Below are 18,814 nucleotides of genomic sequence, written 5' to 3'. Positions count from 1 at the left end.
GCCTTGGCCCAGCAAGTCCAAGTCCTTGCAGCCACCATTAAAGAACTCACCAAACAAAACCAGGAAATGAAGCTACGGCTCCAACAGGTTCAACAGGCTTAACAGGAAGAGAACCGGTCCAAGGGTAACCTGGAGGGAGAAGGGGATAGCCACCGGAGAGGTACCCCTCAGAGGCCAACTACTCCAGATGAGCAGAACTCGGATCTCCTTCGAGAAATGAGGAAGGAAATGGAAGAACTGAGGAGCGCCATTAAGGAGAAGATGGATCGAAGCGTAGACAAAATGGTAAGGGCTACGGATTCACCTTTCACCGCAGCGGTACTCGAATGCCCTGTATCGTCAAAGTTTCGCTTAGCTCAACTTGAGCCATTCGACGGACTAAAAGACCCTCAGGATCATCTTAATACCTTTAAGACGACTCTAGGTCTTCAACAACCACCTGACGAGATACTGTGTCGTTCCTTCCCAACGACTCTCAAAGGAGCTGCAAGAGAATGGTTTACGAAGTTGCCGAACTTGTCCATAGACAACTTCGATCAATTAAGTAGTGCCTTCTTGCGCCATTTCATAGGGGGGCAACGCCCAAAGAGGCCGGTAGACTACTTACTCACCATAAGACAGGGAGAGAAGGAAACTCTGAGGTCGTATGTCAAACGATTCACCCGGGAGACTCTGGAGGTGGACGAAGTCGATGATAAGGTGCAGCTGACGACCTTCAAGGCGGGGTTGAGGTCCAGAGACCTCGTGGCCTCCCTCGCAAAGAACCCCCCCAAAGACGATGACAGAAATGCTCTTGAAGGTACAGAAGTACATGAATGCTGAAGATGCTTTAGCTGCCATAAAGGATGCCGAGAAGCCAGGAGACAAGGCCAAGAGGGAAGACGACCGTAGGGGGCAGAAGAGAGATTGACCAAACCGTCGGAACAATGACGGGAACAGGAGGAAAGATGATAAAAATCCTCGGATGGTAAGATTTACTCCTTTGGTTATGCTTGTTGACAAAATTTTCACGCAGATCAAGGACGAGTATTATCTCAAATGGTTCAGACCATTGCACTCATCCCCTAATGTTCGTGACAAGAACAAGTACTACCGGTTCCACAAAGATCACGGCCACAACACGGAGGATTGCAGAGACCTAAAGGAGCAAATAGAGGAGTTAATACGAAAAGGGAAGTTACAGAAATATGTGAAGAAAGGAGAATATAGCAAGTTCAGGGACGACAATAAAGTCCAGCATGAATCCTTCTCCCGGGATGACGACCGTCCATCCCAGCCTCCACACAAGGTGATCGGGGAGATAAACACGATTATAGGAGGACCGTTTTCAGGAGGATCGTTTAAATCACTCAAAAAAGCATACCAGAGACAGGTTAATAGCGTCCACGTCGTACCTCCGTCCAAGCACCGACGAACATACCAAGACATGTCCTTCAGTGAAAGAAACGCCATGGGAGTGAAGCAGCCACACAACGATCCCTTGGTCATAATGCTGAATATAGAAGGGTTCAATACCAAAAAGATCCTCGTCGATAATGGAAGCTCCGCAGACATCATCTACCTCCCAGCCTTCCAGCAGCTGAGACTAGATCCGAAAAGACTGCGCCATTTTGACTCTCCACTCGTCAGCTTCAGCGGAGACAGGGTCTACCCAGGGGCACAGTGACATTGACGGTGACGACAGGGGCCTACCCAGTACAGTTGACCCGACAAGTAGACTTCTTGGTGGTAGATTGTCTCTCATCCTACAATGTCATCATTAGGAGACCCACACTCAACAAGTGGAAGGCGGCGACGTCAACCTACTATTTGAAGGTGAAATTCCCAACAGATGATGGCGTCGGTGAAGTGAAAGGAGATCAAGTCCTGGCAAGAGAATGCTATCAAGCCATCCTGGCTGGGAAGGAGAACTATACATGGATGATTGACGAAAAGGAAGAAGACAGGATAGAAGCCTTGGAGACAGTGGAATTGGTAGAAGGAGAAGCGAACAAGACGACCAAGATAGGAACGACGTTGAGCCCCGAGATGAGAACAAGACTCATAAGGTTTCTTAAAGAGAATCTAGATGTCTTCGCATGAAGCCACGAGAACATGCTGGGCATATCTCCAGAAGTTATCCAGCATAAGCTGAATGTGGACCTAGAACGGAAACCCGTCCAGCAACGACGAAGAACCTTCGCCCTAGAACGAAATCAGGTAGTTGCAGAGGAAGTTACCAAACTACTGACGGCTGGATTCATCCGGGAGGTGTATTATCCTGAATGACTCGCAAACGTCGTCCTGGTGAAGAAAGCAAACGAGAAATGGAGGATGTGTGTAGACTTTACTGACCTGAACAAGGCATGCCCAAAAGACAGCTTCCCTCTACCAAGAATAGACCAGCTCGTGGATTTCACAACCGGGTACAAGTTACTGACATTCATGAATGCCTTCTCATGCTGGAGCTATGTACCAGAGGTTGGTGAACAAAATGTTCAGTTAACAGATTGGTAGGAACATGGAAGTGTACATGGACGATATGCTCGTCAAGAGCAAAGAAGAGCTCACACATCTGGACGACTTGAAGGAAATGTTTGCGACTCTTAAAAAACACCAGATGAGGTTGAATCCAAGTAAGTGTGTTTTTGGGGTAGCCTCGGGAAAGTTCCTGGGATTCATGGTGTCCTAGAGAGAAATAGAAGCCAACCCAGAGAAAGTGCGAGCCATCATCGACTTGGCCTCACCCAAAATCGTCAAGGATGTTCAAAAACTCACAGGAAGGATAGCGGCTTTAAACAGGTTCGTCTCCAGGGCTACAGACAAATGCCTGCCCTTTTTCAAGACTTTGAAACAGGCTTTTGCCTGGACCAACGAGTGCGAAGCGGCGCTCCAAGAACTAAAGCGTTACCTGAGCAGTCCACCTCTCTTAAGGCCGTCCAAAGAAGGGGAAAACCTGTACTTATACCTGGCAGTATCAGCCTCAGTAGTAAGTGCAGCCCTGATCAGAGAAGAGGGCAAGAAGCAGCTCCCGATTTACTACGTCAGCCAAGCCTTCCAAGGAGCTGAGTCCAGGTACCCAAGGATTGAAAAGATCGCGTTTGCATTAATAGTAGCCTCGCGCAAGCTAAGGCAATATTTCCAGGCAAATCCCATTCTTGTAATGACGGACCAACGAATCAAGAAATCAATGAACAAGCCTGAAGCAGCAGGAAGAATGGTCCAGTGGGCAATTGAACTTAGTCAATTTGACATCAAGTACCATCCCAGAATAGCGATCAAGGCACAAGCTCTGGCAGACTTAATCGCAGAGTTCACTCTTCCAGACAAAGACAAGATTACCGACGAGGTAGATAGATGGACAATACAAACTGATGGTTTGTCAGCCCAGAGGAAGGGGGGAGTAAGGGTCGTCATAACCACCCCTGGCGGAGAAGTGCTGAAATATGGGGTCCAACTAAAATTCCCAGCCACCAATAACGAAGTTGAATACGAGGGAATACTGACGGGACTGAGGCTTGGAAGGGCACTTGGTGCTAAAAACTTGTTGATCCAAAGTGATTCAAAACTAGTGATCAGGCAGATTAGGGGAGAGTACGAAGCAAAGGAAGAAAGGATGCAGAAATACCTCAAGCTGACGAAACATCTAACTTAGGAGTTCGATATAGTGGAGTTCGTGCAGATCTCAAGAAGTCAAAATATGGGAGCTGACGAAGTATCGAAGTTAGCGTCATCAGAAGAAGGGGAAATTAGCACAGATTTGGCAATGGAGGTCCAGAAACACCCTAGTATTGAAGAAATTGCAACATTCACCATTCAGAGCACAGACAGCTGGATGACACCCCTAATATCCTACCTCTAGGACGGGCGCCTCCCTCAGAACACAGAAGAAGCTAAAAAGATTAAGAAGTGGGCGGCTAGGTTCATGATCCTTAATGAAACCTTATACAAGAGAGGCTTCTTTATGCCTTACTTGAAGTGTGTCGACGAGGAAGAAGCTAGATACATCCTGGAAGAAATCCACGGAGGAATTGGTGGCGACCACGTTGGCTCCAGATCCCTGGTGAACAAGGTAGTACGAGCAGGATATTTTTGGCCAACCATGCAGGTAGATGCTACTGAGATCGTCAAGAGGTGCGACAAATGCCAGCGATACGGGAATGTGCAACGGCTTCCAGTAGAGAGATTGACGACTATAGCTTCCCCATGGCCATTTGCACAGTGGGGAATTGACATCGTCAGCCCGCTACCCTAAGGTAAAGGTCAGGTAAAGTTCCTACTTGTTGCTATTGATTATTTCACGAAATGGGTTAAAGTAGAGGCTCTAGCAACAATCACTGAGGCTCGAATTCGGAGCTGTGTGGAAGAATATAATCTGCAGGTTCGGAATTCCCTCGACGATCATATCAGATAATGAGAGGCAGTTCGATAGCCAAGGCTTCAGAGAATTTTGTTCAAACCTTGGGATCAAGAATCAGTTCTCTTCCCCAGGGCATCCTCAGGCAAACGGGCAGACAGAAGTGACGAACCGGACGTTACTCAAGATTATCAAAACCAGGCTGGATGATGCGAAGGGTGCCTGGCTAGAAGAATTACCAAATGTCCTATGGGCTTACAGAACCACAGCCAGAACCCCGACAGGAGAAACCCCCTTCAGGCTTACCTATGGCACAGAAGCAGTAATCCCAGTCGAAGTGGGGGTAACGAGCATCAGACGAGGAACGTTCAACGAAGGGATCAATGACGATGAACTACGACTCAGCCTGGACTGTCTGGACGAAGTAAGAGACAACGCATCCAGCAAGATGACGAAGTATCAGAAAAAGATGGCCGAGTACTACAATAAGAGGGTTAAACTCAGACGACTGGACATAGGAGACCTCGTCCTACGCAAGACCACCACAGCAACTAAAGACCCAACCTAGGGAAAGCTGGGTCCTACGTGGGAAGGACCTTACCAAGTCATTCATTACTCAAGACAAGGAAGTTACCACCTGGAAACCATGGACGAACAAAAGCTCCCTCGACCATGGAACATTGAACATTTAAAAAAGTACCACCAGTAGATGTAATAGACGAATGCAGTCATTCTTGAATTTAATGAAAAAATTATTCCTCTGGTGTCTTTGTGCAAACAGGTCTAGTCAATCATAAGACAAACTAAAGTAACAAGATTCCGCCTTGACGGATGTAAGTTACTGACGACAACTCGAACGGGTATAAGGCAAACTAAAGTAACAAGATTCCACCTTGACGGATGTAAGTTACTAACGACTACCCCAACGGGTATAAAGCGAACTAAAGTAACAAGATTCTGCCTTGACGGATGTAAGTTACTGAAGACCCTTATAACAGGTACAAAGCATATAAAAGCTAAGTGATAAAATTCTGCCAAGACGGATGTAAATCACTAACAAAGCCTGAATTGACGAGATTCCTTAAGTGGATGTAAGTCACCAAAAAAAAAAAATGGCCAAGTGATAAGATTTCGCTTTGACGGATGTAAGTCACTAACGAAGACATAAAAGAAGCAAGTATCCCTAGAACAAGCCGGTGACGAAGACAAAACCCTTAAGCCTACGCAAATGGCAAAGTCCCACTTTGACGAACTCAGGATATTGACGAATCCGCAAAAAAAAGGATAAAGAGAAAAAGAAGGACAAGAACCTTCATTAAGGATAAAGAGTGACGAACACATCACTGACACAGCTAAGAAATTTATGCTAAGTACAAGGTATGGACGAACTTAAACATCACAAACACATGCATAGTCATAAGCACAAGCATAGCTATAAAAACGGGTAAGTACAAAATCATAAAAAGCCCAAAAACAGCAGGCAATTGTCTTTGTTCTTCCTACAGACCCATAAAACAAAGGGCCAAGAGACATTGTTCTGAAAATAGATTAAAAAAAAATATATATATATACATCACCAAAAAGCCCAAAACATAACGGGCATACATAACAGATGAATTTTCCTAAGTATCAAGTTCGGGTGTCAGGAGCGTCAGTAACGGGATCGTCAGCAGCAGCGGGAGCATCATCAGCCATAGGGGCGTCATCAGCAACAGAGGCGTCACCTTCAGGTGCCGATGACTGAGCAGCTTCGTCAGCAGCCATCTCTTGATCCACCACTTCTAGATCCAAATTCGGCAGATCAACCCCAGTAGGATGCTTGACGAGGTACCTGCGTAGGAGCTCGAATCCCTTGAAGTACCAGTTGAAGAGCACTGTGGAGTACTCCTCAGTTTGCTGGAAGGCCTCGACGGACCTAGCAGCGATCGTCTTTAGCTTCTATTTTGCCACCTGTAGCTGGTCGTCCTTCTCCAGGTTCAGCTGACGCTTGACCCTAAGGTCGGAATTCAAAGCCTTGACTTTCTCCTTCAAAGTGGCAGCCTCGTCCATCGACTCTATGAGGTCCTTCTTTAGCGTGGAGTTCTCCTTCTTCAAAGCCTCTATCCTGGACGCCAAAGAAGCCACCTTAGCCTCTTGAGTGAGACACTCAGAAGCAAGGTGAAGGCTCTCCCCCAACACCTGACAAAGTAAATTAAGTGCGTCAGTAAAAAGAAGGGGTGGGAAAATTTGGGTGAAAAGAAACCAAGGAAAATGCATAAGTGGCCTTACCTGCACGATCTTATGAACATGCTGGCTTGCAACCACATTGAGAGGCACTCCAGAAAAGACCTTAAGGTCCTCAACCTTCACAATGTTATGTGCCCGCTCCACGGCCACACCTTCGTCGTCCCAGACAAACGAACCCACTCTCTCCTTCTCCTTCTTTTTAGCTGATAGTCTCTGCCATTTTGATGACGGGGTGGGGATCTCCTCAACTGAAGTGGCCGGCGAAGCCATCCGTAGATTCTCAACTCCCGAGACGATGGGAGTGGCATCTGCAGAGGGGAGGACGGACGGACCCTTCCCGGTGATGCGAACTCCCTTTTTACCAATGTTCGCCAAGGGTTCGTCCTTCTTGGACCTCATCTTGGCGTACATATCTTTGTTGAATCTGGTCGTCATCTCTAAAAATTAAAAAAAAAAAAGAGAGAGAGAGAGAGAGAGAAACTAAGAAACTCAAAGTACACAAGTGAAGATCAGTATTGAGAAGGTAAACACTTACTCTTCTTCTCCTCGATGTTGATCCTACGCAAAACGTAAGGAGATGGGTCTGGCCCTAAGCAGTAGAAAGCAAGCGTCCGTGGGTCAAGGAGATCGTCCTAACTCTCAATCGACTCTACGTATTCTATTGCCTTCTGAACACGACCCTGGTACTTGCTTTTCAGTTTGGGGCGTCTTTTAACTGCAAAAAAAGTGAACAAGTGGTTAGTGACGACCAAATATGCAAAACGAAAATAAACAGACGAGGAGGAACGTGGACGCACCTAAGTTTGGGGTTCCCCACCGACGAAGTAACCTTGGGATATCACCCCAAGCCTCGCTAGAAGGGGTCTCAAAATCATCCCTGGACATGAAAAAGAAACGTGATTTCCAGTACCTGAATGACAAGGCTACACCTTTAATGATTCTAGTCCTCCTCCTCCAAGGGACTAGTTCATAATACCCATACTCTTTCGATTCCTTTAAACGGTAAAGGTGGACGAGCTCACACACTTTGATCATATCTTTGTTGGCAGCCAGCCAAATCTCCATACAGTTGATAACTATCCTCTAGGAGTTAGGCATGAGTTGCCCAGGGGCAATGCCAAAATGACCCAAGAGCTCCATCACCAGAGGATGGATGAGTAGCCTAAGCCCAGAAGTGAAAGCAGCCTCGTAGAAGCATACTTCACCAGGAAAGAAGTGGCAGGCTCGATCCTCAGGACCAGGCCGACGAACGCGGACTCGCGCAGGAAACTGGAACCTATCCTTGAACCTAGCCACGGTGTCAGCATCCAGCCCACACTCCTCGTTAAGAGCGTAAAAAGCCCTAACCTGACGAGGGGTGGAAACGGCCGTATCACCCTCAGCCGGGCCGCCGCTAGACGACAACCCAGTGTCTAGTTCATTGGATCTCACCTCCAACATCCTCCTCGTCTCTCCCTCAAACCAAGCCAGTGACTGGCCTAAAATTGGAGACAGTTCCCCTAGAACTACACTCAACCCACAACCTTTAAAAAGATAGTCCCCAATCAAAGGAAAAAAGTCCCCGGAAACACCCAAAGCCGCCCCTAAGCAAGCAAAAAAGAAAGAAACTGAGGGGCAAGCTACCCAAACCTCAGAAGAACTAACCATGAAAAGGGGTACCCAATCCTAAATGCCCACATATCAAACACAAAAACAACAAAAGCAAAAGACAAAGGAAAAATCAGGAATTTATAAGGGGACCATTAAGAAAAAGGATTTGAAAGAAATCGAAGGAGTAGCGTACCTTGAAAAGCGGAACAGTCGAGGTCGGAAAAATTCATCGCCGGAGCAAGGTCGAAGTCGCCGGAGCAGAATCGGAATAATTGCAGAAACAAGCAAGAGAGACAAACACTCGGAGCAGGAAAAGAAAGAAAAATCAGAGTGAAGGAAAAAGAAAAGTTTTTGAAACCAAAAATCCAAGGAAACTGAAAAGTAGCGGGAAACCCAAGGGTCATGCCATCAATGCCTTCAATTAGCACGTGCCACGTGGCGACGTTTCATACCGCGCCGCCATCATGCATTAAATTCGAAACAAAACCCCAAGCGTCACAAACAACTCAGAAAAAAACCTTTCACCTTCTGTGGCCCTCATGACACGTCACTGACGACCACAGAACCTAGGGGGGCAACTGATGGGAGTGACGAGAACGCATTACCTTGACGAAGTCAACCTAGTGACGAGGTCATCCCTGGCAACGAGCAGCCATCACTGATGAGGGAAGGAAAGCCGTTCAATGATGCCAGCAAGTAACCTGGGCAGTTACGAAACCAGCAAAACAGACTGTTGGAGCCTAATAAAAGCCCCATAATTGGGCTGGAGGCGTTACTAAAGAGAGGCATTAACACCCTAATGGCTAGCAATCAAGATCACATATATAAAGCTCTTACATTGGCAGCACAAGGTACACACATACCAATACTCTAAGAAAATACCTATTACTTTCTAGTTTGACAAATTGCTTTATTGTTCTAACTTTGGCATCGGAGGCGTTGTGGCAGGCACCATACCGGTGACCCTTTTTTGAGGATACACTGGTGCTGACGGGGAGTTCCATTTGCCTATTTCGACTGACGAGTTTACACTTCATCACTATTAACTTCACGCAAGATGAATTAGATTTGTTAATCAACCAAAAGGGCAAATTCATAGTGCGTATATATAATTGACATTCAAAAATTAAACATAATTTATTATATTTTGCAAGTTATATAATCAAAAAATTTTATTTGACAATCTTAATTGTGATTAAGACTGTCTATGAAGACTTTTTTTTTTTAATCCATTTGATAGCTATAACTTATAATGGGTTAAGTGAATTTAAACCCTAAATTTTTATTTATTGAGAACATCAAGAGGTAGTAACCGGTTGAGTTATGAGGCTCTTAACATTTACGATGAGTCTTGAAACAATATTTTTGTTTAACTTATTAAGTGACACATCTTGGACGTATAAAGTACTTTCTCCTTCAACAATTCCATACTCCTTGTACTCTTCAACGATTCCATGTCTTATCCATCATGACATCTTTGTCATTTCATCTTCAATTGAATTGCTCACCTTTAACTCAAGATAGCTTCCTCCACCCTCTATAAGTTTCAAGGGAGATGTTAATATATTCCATATGTTATTTAGCACATTTCAAATCTTTGATATTAGTCTTTATTTGTCGATGTCAAGAGTTTTATAGTTCAATTGGCATTAACAACTCTAGGCATTTCCAATTGAGCCCATTTACTTCAATTGAATTGCTCACCTTTAACTCAAGATAGCTTCCTCCACCCTCTATAAGTTTCAAGGGAGATGTTAATATATTCCATATGTTATTTAGCATATTTCAAATCTTTGATATTAGTCTTTATTTGTCGATGTCAAGAGTTTTATAGTTCAATTGGCATTAACAACTCTAGGCATTTCCAATTGAGCCCATTTAGGGTTTCAAACTAGATAGATACATGGAGGTTTTATAACTCTCTCTCTCTCTCTCTCAACAATTCAAATTACATGTACACAAACACGGCACAATAAAAAATGTGTAATAAGTGGGTCAACCCACGTACAAATAATTTTTTTAAAAATCATATAGAGAAAGATTCTAAAAATTTATGACATTATCTTTATCTCACTTTTAAACATTATAACACTAAACCCAAAAAAAAAAAAAAAAAAAAAAAAAACGCGTGTGATGAGATTAGTGTGTATCAAATTTGGTTTTTTTTTTTTTTTTTTTTTTTTTTTTTTTTTTTTTTTTTTTTTTTTTTTCTAATATTGACACAAACTTTTAAAACCCCGATTTTTTTATAATTCTAATTTTGGTTAATTTGATATTTAGAGTTACCAATAACGATAAATTTTGTAACTTAAAACTAACTAGAACTCACTCACTTTTCGGACAAATCAACCTAACAATAAACAAAGATTAAATTAGGTATGATCATTTATAAACAAGTTCAAATCATGTTTTTTCTAATGTTGGCTCATAAAATTTTGAATATGTATATTTTTCTATATTGTTATTTTAATATAAAATTTTGAATTTGGTTCCTAGAGTGAAATAAAAAACTTTGTGACCTAACTATTACGAAAACTAAAAGTGACCTTGTTAAAACAGATCCATATTGATATTGACAATTCAAATGAATGTATGGAAGCCTTTCTCTTGTTTAAATGATAGAAATGATTTTTAAAGGTATTTGAACACAATGTTTGTAACTATAGCATTATAATTAAGTGATTTTATATTTGTAAATTGATAATTTATATGTTACACATATAATAACATAATATGGATTTATAATCCCAAGCAAAATGGCTTTACTACTAATTATTCTTCATACAACTTAAAATAGAGGGAAATATAAGAATAAAAAGTAATATTAAAATTTAAAATACCAATAAAAAATATAAGATTTTGAGACACAAAAATGAAAATACCTTTTTCTTATTTTGGGCTAAATGATAATATCATTGAGAGAAAAACCACACAAACAAATAAACCAACCCCTACCCAAAAAAAAAAAAAAAAACCAACCCATTTAATTTTTTAAAACATAAGAACATATATTCTTTAATGAATTATTTTCATTACTTTTCAAAAGAAATTTTAAATGGTTCTTTCCATCAATTGGTATTTTGAAAGAACAAAGAAGAAAGGGGTAAAAAAAAAAACACTGGTTTTTTATTCAAAAAAAAAAATTGAAAATCAGTATTTTTTTTTTTTTTGGTGTGGAAAATCAGCATTTCATTTTGGGTTATATCCTTCTCAAAAAAAAAAAAAAATTTGGGTTTATATAAAGAACACGTGCAACGGCTAGTATTTTCAATTTTTCTCTCTCACTTTCCTTTCTTCACTTTTCTCTCTGAAAAAATTCTCACTTTTTTCTCACACTTTCCTAGATAACCCAACCCATCTTCAAAAGCAGAAAATTTTCCCATAAGAAAGTGGTTTCCTTTTCCACAAAAATAGACAGATTCAATTCAAGAAACGGACGGGTCCAAAGATTTTCCCCAGAAAATCTGATCCTCTCTCTCTTCAAACGGGTTTTCAATTTTGAAATGCTTAATATTCTTAATTAAAAATTTTTTTTTTGCTGACTACTGAGAAAAAATCTGACGGTGATGAAGAAGAAAAGGGTTTGAAGATTTTCTCTGGTGAGGGGGGTTTCCATGCCGCCGATGGCCGATGATGCCTATGTTAGACTAATGGGATTTTTTTGTGCTTTCATATGCTTTAGACTTTGAAATTTTGGATAATTTTGAATACCTTTCTTGGTTTTTTATTCTAATTGGTGTGGAATATCCTTTCAAATGTATATGGGTCAGGCCAGCGAGTGCTCTCGCGCTTTGGTGCATAGTAGTAGTTGAGTGTCTTGCAGTTCTTGCAAGAAGTGGAGTAACCTCCGAGTGGGTGAGGTAGTGATAGTGGGGTTTTCTTTTGTCCCCATTTACTTTTAGTGGTGCAAGTTTAGGTTTCTGAGTGTTGGAGGAAAAGCTCAGTTGAAAGAGTTAGCAATGGCAGAGGAACTGGAAGAGTTGTGGAAAAAACTAAAGTTCACGGAGGAGGAAGATACTAGAATAAATCTAGACAGTACTAGTACGAAAGCAGCAAAAGCGGTGGGAAAGTGTTGTGCTCTAATGAAGATTTGGACTCAGACAAGTATAAATCTGGATGCTCTGAGGAAAAATCTGAGAATGCTATGGAAACCCAATAAGGGGGTCCAAATATCTGAAGTAGATGAGGAAGTTTTTCTGGTAGAGTTTGGAGATGTGAAAGACAAAAAGAAAGTGCTAGATATGTGTCCCTGGAGTTACGAGAAGCAACTAGTTATAATCCAAGAATTTGAAAGGGAGTTAACCCCAAAGGAATTAGATTTAAAATGGGTTCCCTTCTGGGTTCAGATTTATAATCTTCCTTTGAAAAGCAGAACGAGAGAAACAGGGTGGGTTATTGGTTTAAGCTTAGGGGCAGTGCTGGAGGTGGATGTGCCAGACTCAAGTGTGCAATGGAGTAGATGTTTGCGGGTTCATGTGCGCATCGATGTTACAAGGCGGCTGGTGCGAGGGAGGAAGATTACCATTGAAGGAGGTGAAGTAAAATGGGTTAACTTCAAGTACTAGAGGTTACCCAACTTCTGCTACAGGTGTGGGCTTCTAAATCATGCCCTTAAGGACTGCTCTGATGATCAGGATCAAAGAATTTCGAAGGAAGGTAACTAGCTTCAATATGGGGCTTGGCTAAGGGGTGAACCAATCCAGTGGGGTGGAAGGGAGCTGAATAAACAAAGCTATGGTGGTGGAGAGGTTCAACGATCTGGGGTAACAGGGGAAGCTACGACGAAGCCGGCGGAGTTGATACACATGGTAAAGGAAACATCGGGGGGCGGTGGAAGTAACGTGCACGAGAAGTTAAGCCAGGAAGACAGCTATCCTACACAAAGTATGGAGGGTCTAGCTCAACCTATGCCCATGTCAGAAAACTTGCATGAGAATGGTAAGGTTAAAAAGGTGATGGGAAAGCTTGAGGAGAAGGAAGCTAAATTGGGGAAGTCAAGTGTTGAAAAGCCTGTGGTCAAGCCGGATGTGATGGAAGACAAGCAAATGAAGACAACTCATAATCACGAGGCTCTGGAAGTGAAAGCCTCAAGTCAGGTGCCAAACCTTGTGTTCAATTTAAATGATGCGGGGCCAATGCTTGAGTGTAAGGAATTGGGCCCATTAGCCATGTGTTTTGATGAAAATAAGGGCTGGATTTCAGAAACCTTAGGTCTAACTAGTAGGCATTGGAAAAGGCTTGCACGGGAAGTTCACAATAAGGCAGTCCAGATTAAAGGAGACCCAATTAATAGAAAACGTGTTGGCCCAACTCCACTTCAGGAATTAGATCCTAACATAAGTGATCTGAAACGCAGAAGAGGGAGTACGGGACAGAGCAAAAAGAAGAATGGAGAGGAACAAATGGTTGGCGATGTGGCGGTGGCTGCGGTGCAGCACCGCCAAGCCACATAAATATCATAGCCTGGAACTGCCGGGGACTAGGGTCGTCCTTGGCAGTTTGGACACTCACCGACGAGGTGAGTATGAAAAAACCCCTGCTGGTTTTCTTGTTGGAAACGAAGGCTGGTATAAGTAGAATCAAAGGTATTCAAAATAAATTAGACTACACTCAGGGTATTACGGTTCCTAGTGATGGTCAAAGTGGTGGGCTGGCTATGTTGTGGAGAGAGGGTATGGATGTGAGGTTTAAGAGTTGTTCCAATTCACAAATCGATGTCGAGATACACAAAAGATCCTCAGTTGCTCCTTGGTGGGCTACCGGTTTTTATGGGCAACCCGATGCAGCCAAAAGATTTATTTCTTGGCAACTGATGGAAGTTCTGAAAAAACAAAGTGATTTGCCGTGGGTAGTGCTTGGGGATTTCAATGAAATTTCCCAGTCTGATGAAAAGCTTAGAGGACCGGAAAGAGATGCAGGTCAAATGAAGGATTTCAGGGAGTGCTTGAGCAGTTGTGGTCTCTTTGATTTGGGGTTTGTGGGCCAAAGATTCACTTGGTGCAATGGAAGGGAGGGAGGGCAGAGAACAAAACTCCGGTTGGATAGAATGGTGGCTAGTGAGAGCTGGGTCCAACGCTTCTCTGAGGCAAGTGTACATCACTTTTCAATGTCTATTTCTGATCATTGTTTGTTAACTTTGTATTTAAACCGGAGACAATCCCACAAACTAGTAAGAAAGAGGTTTTTCTTCGAAGGGATGTGGACTAGGGAACCTGGGTGCAGAGAGGTGATTGAGGAAGCATGGGATCCTTTGAGAAGGGATCCGGATTTTAGAATCACAGACCGATTGAAAAACTGCCAAGAACACCTTCGTAGGTGGAACTGGAAGGTCTTCGGGAATGTGAACAATACCTTGAAGATGAAAAGAAACCAACTTCAACAATTTGAAGCCATTGATGGAATGGTTGACAAAGTTGAGGATATAAAGTGTTTGAAGAAGGAAATCAATGAGGTCCTGTTACGAGAGGAAATTATGTGGAAGCAGAGGTCTAGGGCATTGTGGCTGAAGTGGGGAGATCGAAACACAAAATTTTTTCATGCAACAGCTAGCCAACGGAGAAGGAAAAACCGGATTGAGGGGCTGCAAAATTAGAATGGGGAGTGGATAGATGATCAACAGGGTATTGAGTCCATAATTTTAGAATACTTTGCTAATATCTTCAAGTCGGACCTTCCTTCCAACTTTGCAGAAAGTTTGGATGCAATATCCCCTAGGGTCACGGCCGATATGAACAAGGAGTTACTGGCAGAGTTCAAGGCTGCTGAGGTTTGGAAAGCGCTGAAGCAGATGCATCCTACTAAGGCGCCAGGCCCCGACGGTATGTCTCCCTTATTCTTCCATCAATTTTGGGATGTTGTTGGCCCTGACGTTATTAGTTGTGTACTGGAAGTATTAAATTCTGGTGTGCTGCCCTGTGAACTTAATGAAACCTTTATTTGTCTTATTCCGAAGGTTGTTTCCCCTCAAAGAATCACTGAATTTAGGCCTACAAGTTTATGTAATGTAGTGTATAAAACCATTTCTAAAGTTTTGGCGAATAGGTTGAAAAGAATCCTAAGGGAGGTGATTGATGAATCTCAAAGTGCCTTTGTGCCTGGCAGATCAATAACAGATAATGTGCTTGTCGCATTTGAGACGATGCATTGTATCGATCAGGGAAGAAAATGTAAAGAAGCGCTAATGGTGGTGAAGCTCGACATGAGTAAGGCCTATGATAGGGTCGAATGGTCTTATCTTGAAGCCATTATGAGGAGATTGAGGTTTCATGAGAAGTGGATTGAGCTTATGATGATGTGTGTTAGCACGGTGTCATATTCGGTTTTGATAAATTGGGAGCCAAAAGGTAAAATTGTTCCTTCAAGAGGATTGAGGCAAGGGGATCCTATTTCACCGTATTTATTTTTATTGTGTGCTAAGGGGTTGTCGGCAATGTTGAAAAAAGAGGTGAGAGATGGGAAAATCAAAGGGGTGGCAGTGAGCAGAGGGGCGTTGAATATTTCACACTTGTTATTTACAGATGACAGTTTAATCTTCTGTAGAGCTTCGATGTTGGAGTGTGATAGAGTGATGAAGGTATTGGAGGATTATGAGAGGGTTTCGGGCCAAAAGCTTAATAAGGAAAAAACTTCCTTATATTTTAGCAAGAACACGAGGAGGGATGTTCAGGACCAAGTTAAGCAAAAGTTTGGTGCGGAGATTGTTAAACATCATGAAAAGTATCTAGGTTTGCCACCACTAGTTGGAAGGGGGAAAAGAAAAGCTTTTAACCGGATTAAAGATCAAGTGGGAAGGAAAATCGCAGGATGGAAGGGTAAACTGTTATCCAACGCAGGTCGAGAAGTCCTTATCAAAGTCGTTGCTCAAGCCACACCTACATACACAATGAGTGTCTTCAAGCTGCTAGATTCTTTGTGTAAGGATCTGAATTCTTTGATGGGTAATTTTTGGTGGGGGCAGAAGGAAAAGGAAAGAAAAATGGCTTGGATATCGTGGGAGAAACTATGCACACCGAAGGCAGAGGGGGGTATGGGATTTCGGGACCTTAAGGCTTTCAATTTGGCCCTCCTAGCCAAGCAAGGATGGAGAATTCTGAACAACCCGAATTCCTTGGTGCATAGAGTTTATAAGGCGAAGTACTTTGCAAAGGACTCTTTCCTTCAAGCTCAATTGGGCCGAAGACCTTCTTATGCTTGGCGGAGCATTATGGCAGCAAAGGAGGCTATAAGGAAGGGGTATCGGTGGAATATAGGTAATGGTCAAAGAGCAAATATATGGGATGATCAGTGGATCCCAAGACCAGAATCCTTCAAAGTCTTCAGCCCAAGACAGCCCCAGCAAGAAGCAGTGCAAGTCTCGGACCTGATTGATGTTGATAGGAGAAGCTAGAATATTACCAAGGTGAGAAGCACTTTTCTCCCTCATGAAGCTGAAGCCGTGCTAGGAATCCCACTTAGTTTGAGACTGCCAAAAGATTCAATTATATGGGCTTGGACCTCTCATGGAAAGTTTACCGTTAAGAGTGCAAATGTGGTTGCACAAAAATGGCTGAAAGAAAGGAATACTCGTACTGATATTGGTAGCAGCTCAGATAGTTCTAAGATGAGGTCCATATGGAAGCTTATTTGGCAGCTGACTTGCCCAAGTAAAATAAAGCATTTTATGTGGAGAGCGTGCAAAAACATTCTCCCTACCAAGGATCGGCTTATGGCTTGGGGTGTTGGAAGTGGTGACTGCTGTGTACTGTGTGGACTAAGGGAGACATCGGGTCATATCTTGTGGGGCTGCCAATATGCAAAGGCTGTGTGGAGTGGAACTAAAATTAAGCTCCCATGGCTGCAAGATCCTATAAATGACTTTGTAGATATAGTATGGGAGATTTTGAGTTCACACCCGCAGGTTGACTAGACCATGTTTGCTGTGACGGCGTGGAGCATATGGAATAATAGAAATACGGTTATTCATGAGGGGAAATGTAAAGGTAATAGGGTTTTGATCCGGGCTGTGGCTGAGTATGTTACTGAAATTAAGGAAGAAAATCAACCTCAGCTGTGGCAGCTCCCTAAGACCACACGTCCCTGGGCTCCTCCTAGACAGGATTGGTATAAGATTAACACAGATGGTGCGGTGTTCAGGGAGATTGGGTGCTGCGGAAGCGGGGTGGTGATTAGGAACGATGAGGGACAAATTATGGGAGCAATGAGTAAAAGATGGGACATGCCTCTGGGTGCATTAGAGATAGAAGCAAAGGCTATGGAAGATGGGGTTCAACTTGCGTGGGATCTTGGTCTCAAAAGGATTATCATTGAAAGTGATTCGCAAACTGTGGTCAACGCAATTCGTGATAAAAGCGTAGTACCGAGTAGCATCCAACACGTCATTGAAGGCATAGGAATGGATCTTAGATGTTTTGAGGCGTGGAAGGTGTCTCACATTTGCAGGGAAACAAATTCTGCAGCTCATATTTTGGCAAGAAATGCCAAGTTTGTATTAGATAGGATCATTTGGGTGGAGGATACTCCACCTATTGTCTTTGCACAAGTGCAGCAAGATGTTATCTGTATGAAATCAGTTTCAGTTTAATGAAATCTTCAAGTTGAGAACCAAAAAAAAAAAAAAAAAATGTATATGGGTCTTGGGTTTTGTTGGGGTTTACACGGAGAGTGGCTTTTGGGGCTTTGTCTTCGTGTTTTCATCTTGATATTAGGCATATTTCTTCATTGTGGGGTTTTAGAGTCTTACCATAATTGACAACGTAAACATGATCTTCATTGTGGACTTGAATTAATTTTCATGTTCCTATTGTTTTACAAGATTTTTCATTTATTTTCTATGTTTCTCCTCTGAAATTTGAGGCACATGAAGTTTATTGATTAATATGATCTTTCGTAAGAAAAATATTGTGAGAAAAGAGAAGTAGTAATCAAGGAAACATTTTTCAAAAACTTTTTAGAATAGCCAAAGAAAATGTATCTAAAGTGTGCTGATCATATAGATTTTAGAGATCAAAACCTTTCTCCCATCAAAATTTGATAGTTTTCATGTTTGAAGATTACCCATTTGGAATTTTTGTTATTTTCCATCCTGTATTGATTATATATATTATTAAATGTTTGTTTCAACACCGCCATCACCATTGTTACATGTTTCTGTTAAATTACCGATTGTCCTAAAAGTTTAAGTTATTAGGAAATTGTGAATTTAATCACCTAACCATAAGTCTAACACTCCCTCTCACTTGTGAGCCTAAACTTTCCCTTAATAAGTGGAGGCCCAACAAGTGGAAATTTAACATTTTAAATGGGAGTTAGAGTAAAGCCAGATATTGAACTCAGGATCTTCTGCTCTGATACCATGTTAAATTACTGATTGTCCCAAAAGTTTAAGCTGTTAGGAAATGATGAATTTAATCACTTAACCATAAGTCTAATAGTTTCAACTCTCCATAATACTATCAGCCATACCACTGTGGCCCCTACTGCCTTTATCATATGCCTGTACACCACCTTTTAACTGACACATCGACTCCCTTTTGCCACCACTGCCTCTGCCTACTTTGTAGTGCCAACCACTCGGGCACCAATTTATAAGTGCTGGATTTAAGGTTTGTTCTCTTTAGAACGCAACTCCATGCTGGCTATTCCAGTTATGTTAGAAGTTCGTTC

The 18,814-nt window shown here is 42.4% G+C and overlaps 3 protein-coding genes across 3 annotated transcripts; all 3 read left to right on the top strand.

The window, feature by feature from the left end:
* Positions 1-964: 964 nt before the first annotated feature.
* Positions 965-2,082, top strand: LOC126728357 (uncharacterized). The gene is made up of 2 exons (XM_050434199.1): positions 965-1,662; positions 1,764-2,082. Exons 1-2 carry the CDS (start codon positions 965-967, stop codon positions 2,080-2,082), a joined length of 1,017 nt encoding a protein of 338 aa, XP_050290156.1.
* Positions 2,083-12,111: 10,029 nt separating this feature from the next.
* On the top strand, positions 12,112-12,717 carry LOC126728356 (uncharacterized). Its single transcript, XM_050434197.1, has one exon. The coding sequence runs from the start codon at positions 12,112-12,114 to the stop codon at positions 12,715-12,717; it is 606 nt and encodes a 201-aa protein (XP_050290154.1).
* A 959-nt stretch (positions 12,718-13,676) lies between these two features.
* On the top strand, positions 13,677-14,744 carry LOC126728355 (uncharacterized). The gene has a single exon (XM_050434196.1). The coding sequence runs from the start codon at positions 13,677-13,679 to the stop codon at positions 14,742-14,744; it is 1,068 nt and encodes a 355-aa protein (XP_050290153.1).
* The last annotated feature ends 4,070 nt before the right edge of the window (positions 14,745-18,814 follow it).

Source organism: Quercus robur, chromosome 5 (assembly GCF_932294415.1).
Source record: "Quercus robur chromosome 5, dhQueRobu3.1, whole genome shotgun sequence".
Taxonomy (NCBI): Eukaryota; Viridiplantae; Streptophyta; class Magnoliopsida; order Fagales; family Fagaceae; genus Quercus; species Quercus robur.
Note: the sequence above shows the minus strand (reverse complement) of the source record. Positions and strands in the feature narration are given on the sequence as shown.

What these genes read in the sequence shown, in the direction of transcription:
- LOC126728356 (XM_050434197.1), top strand. Translation starts at nt 12,112, where the DNA reads ATGGCAGAGGAACTGGAAGAGTTGTGGAAAAAACTAAAGTTCACGGAG.
- LOC126728355 (XM_050434196.1), top strand. Translation starts at nt 13,677, where the DNA reads ATGAAAAAACCCCTGCTGGTTTTCTTGTTGGAAACGAAGGCTGGTATA.
- LOC126728357 (XM_050434199.1), top strand. Translation starts at nt 965, where the DNA reads ATGGTAAGATTTACTCCTTTGGTTATGCTTGTTGACAAAATTTTCACG. An exon ending in AGGGTCTACCCAGGGGCACA is followed by an intron (nt 1,663 to 1,763) that starts GTGACATTGACG and finishes TGTCATCATTAG; the next exon opens with GAGACCCACACTCAACAAGT.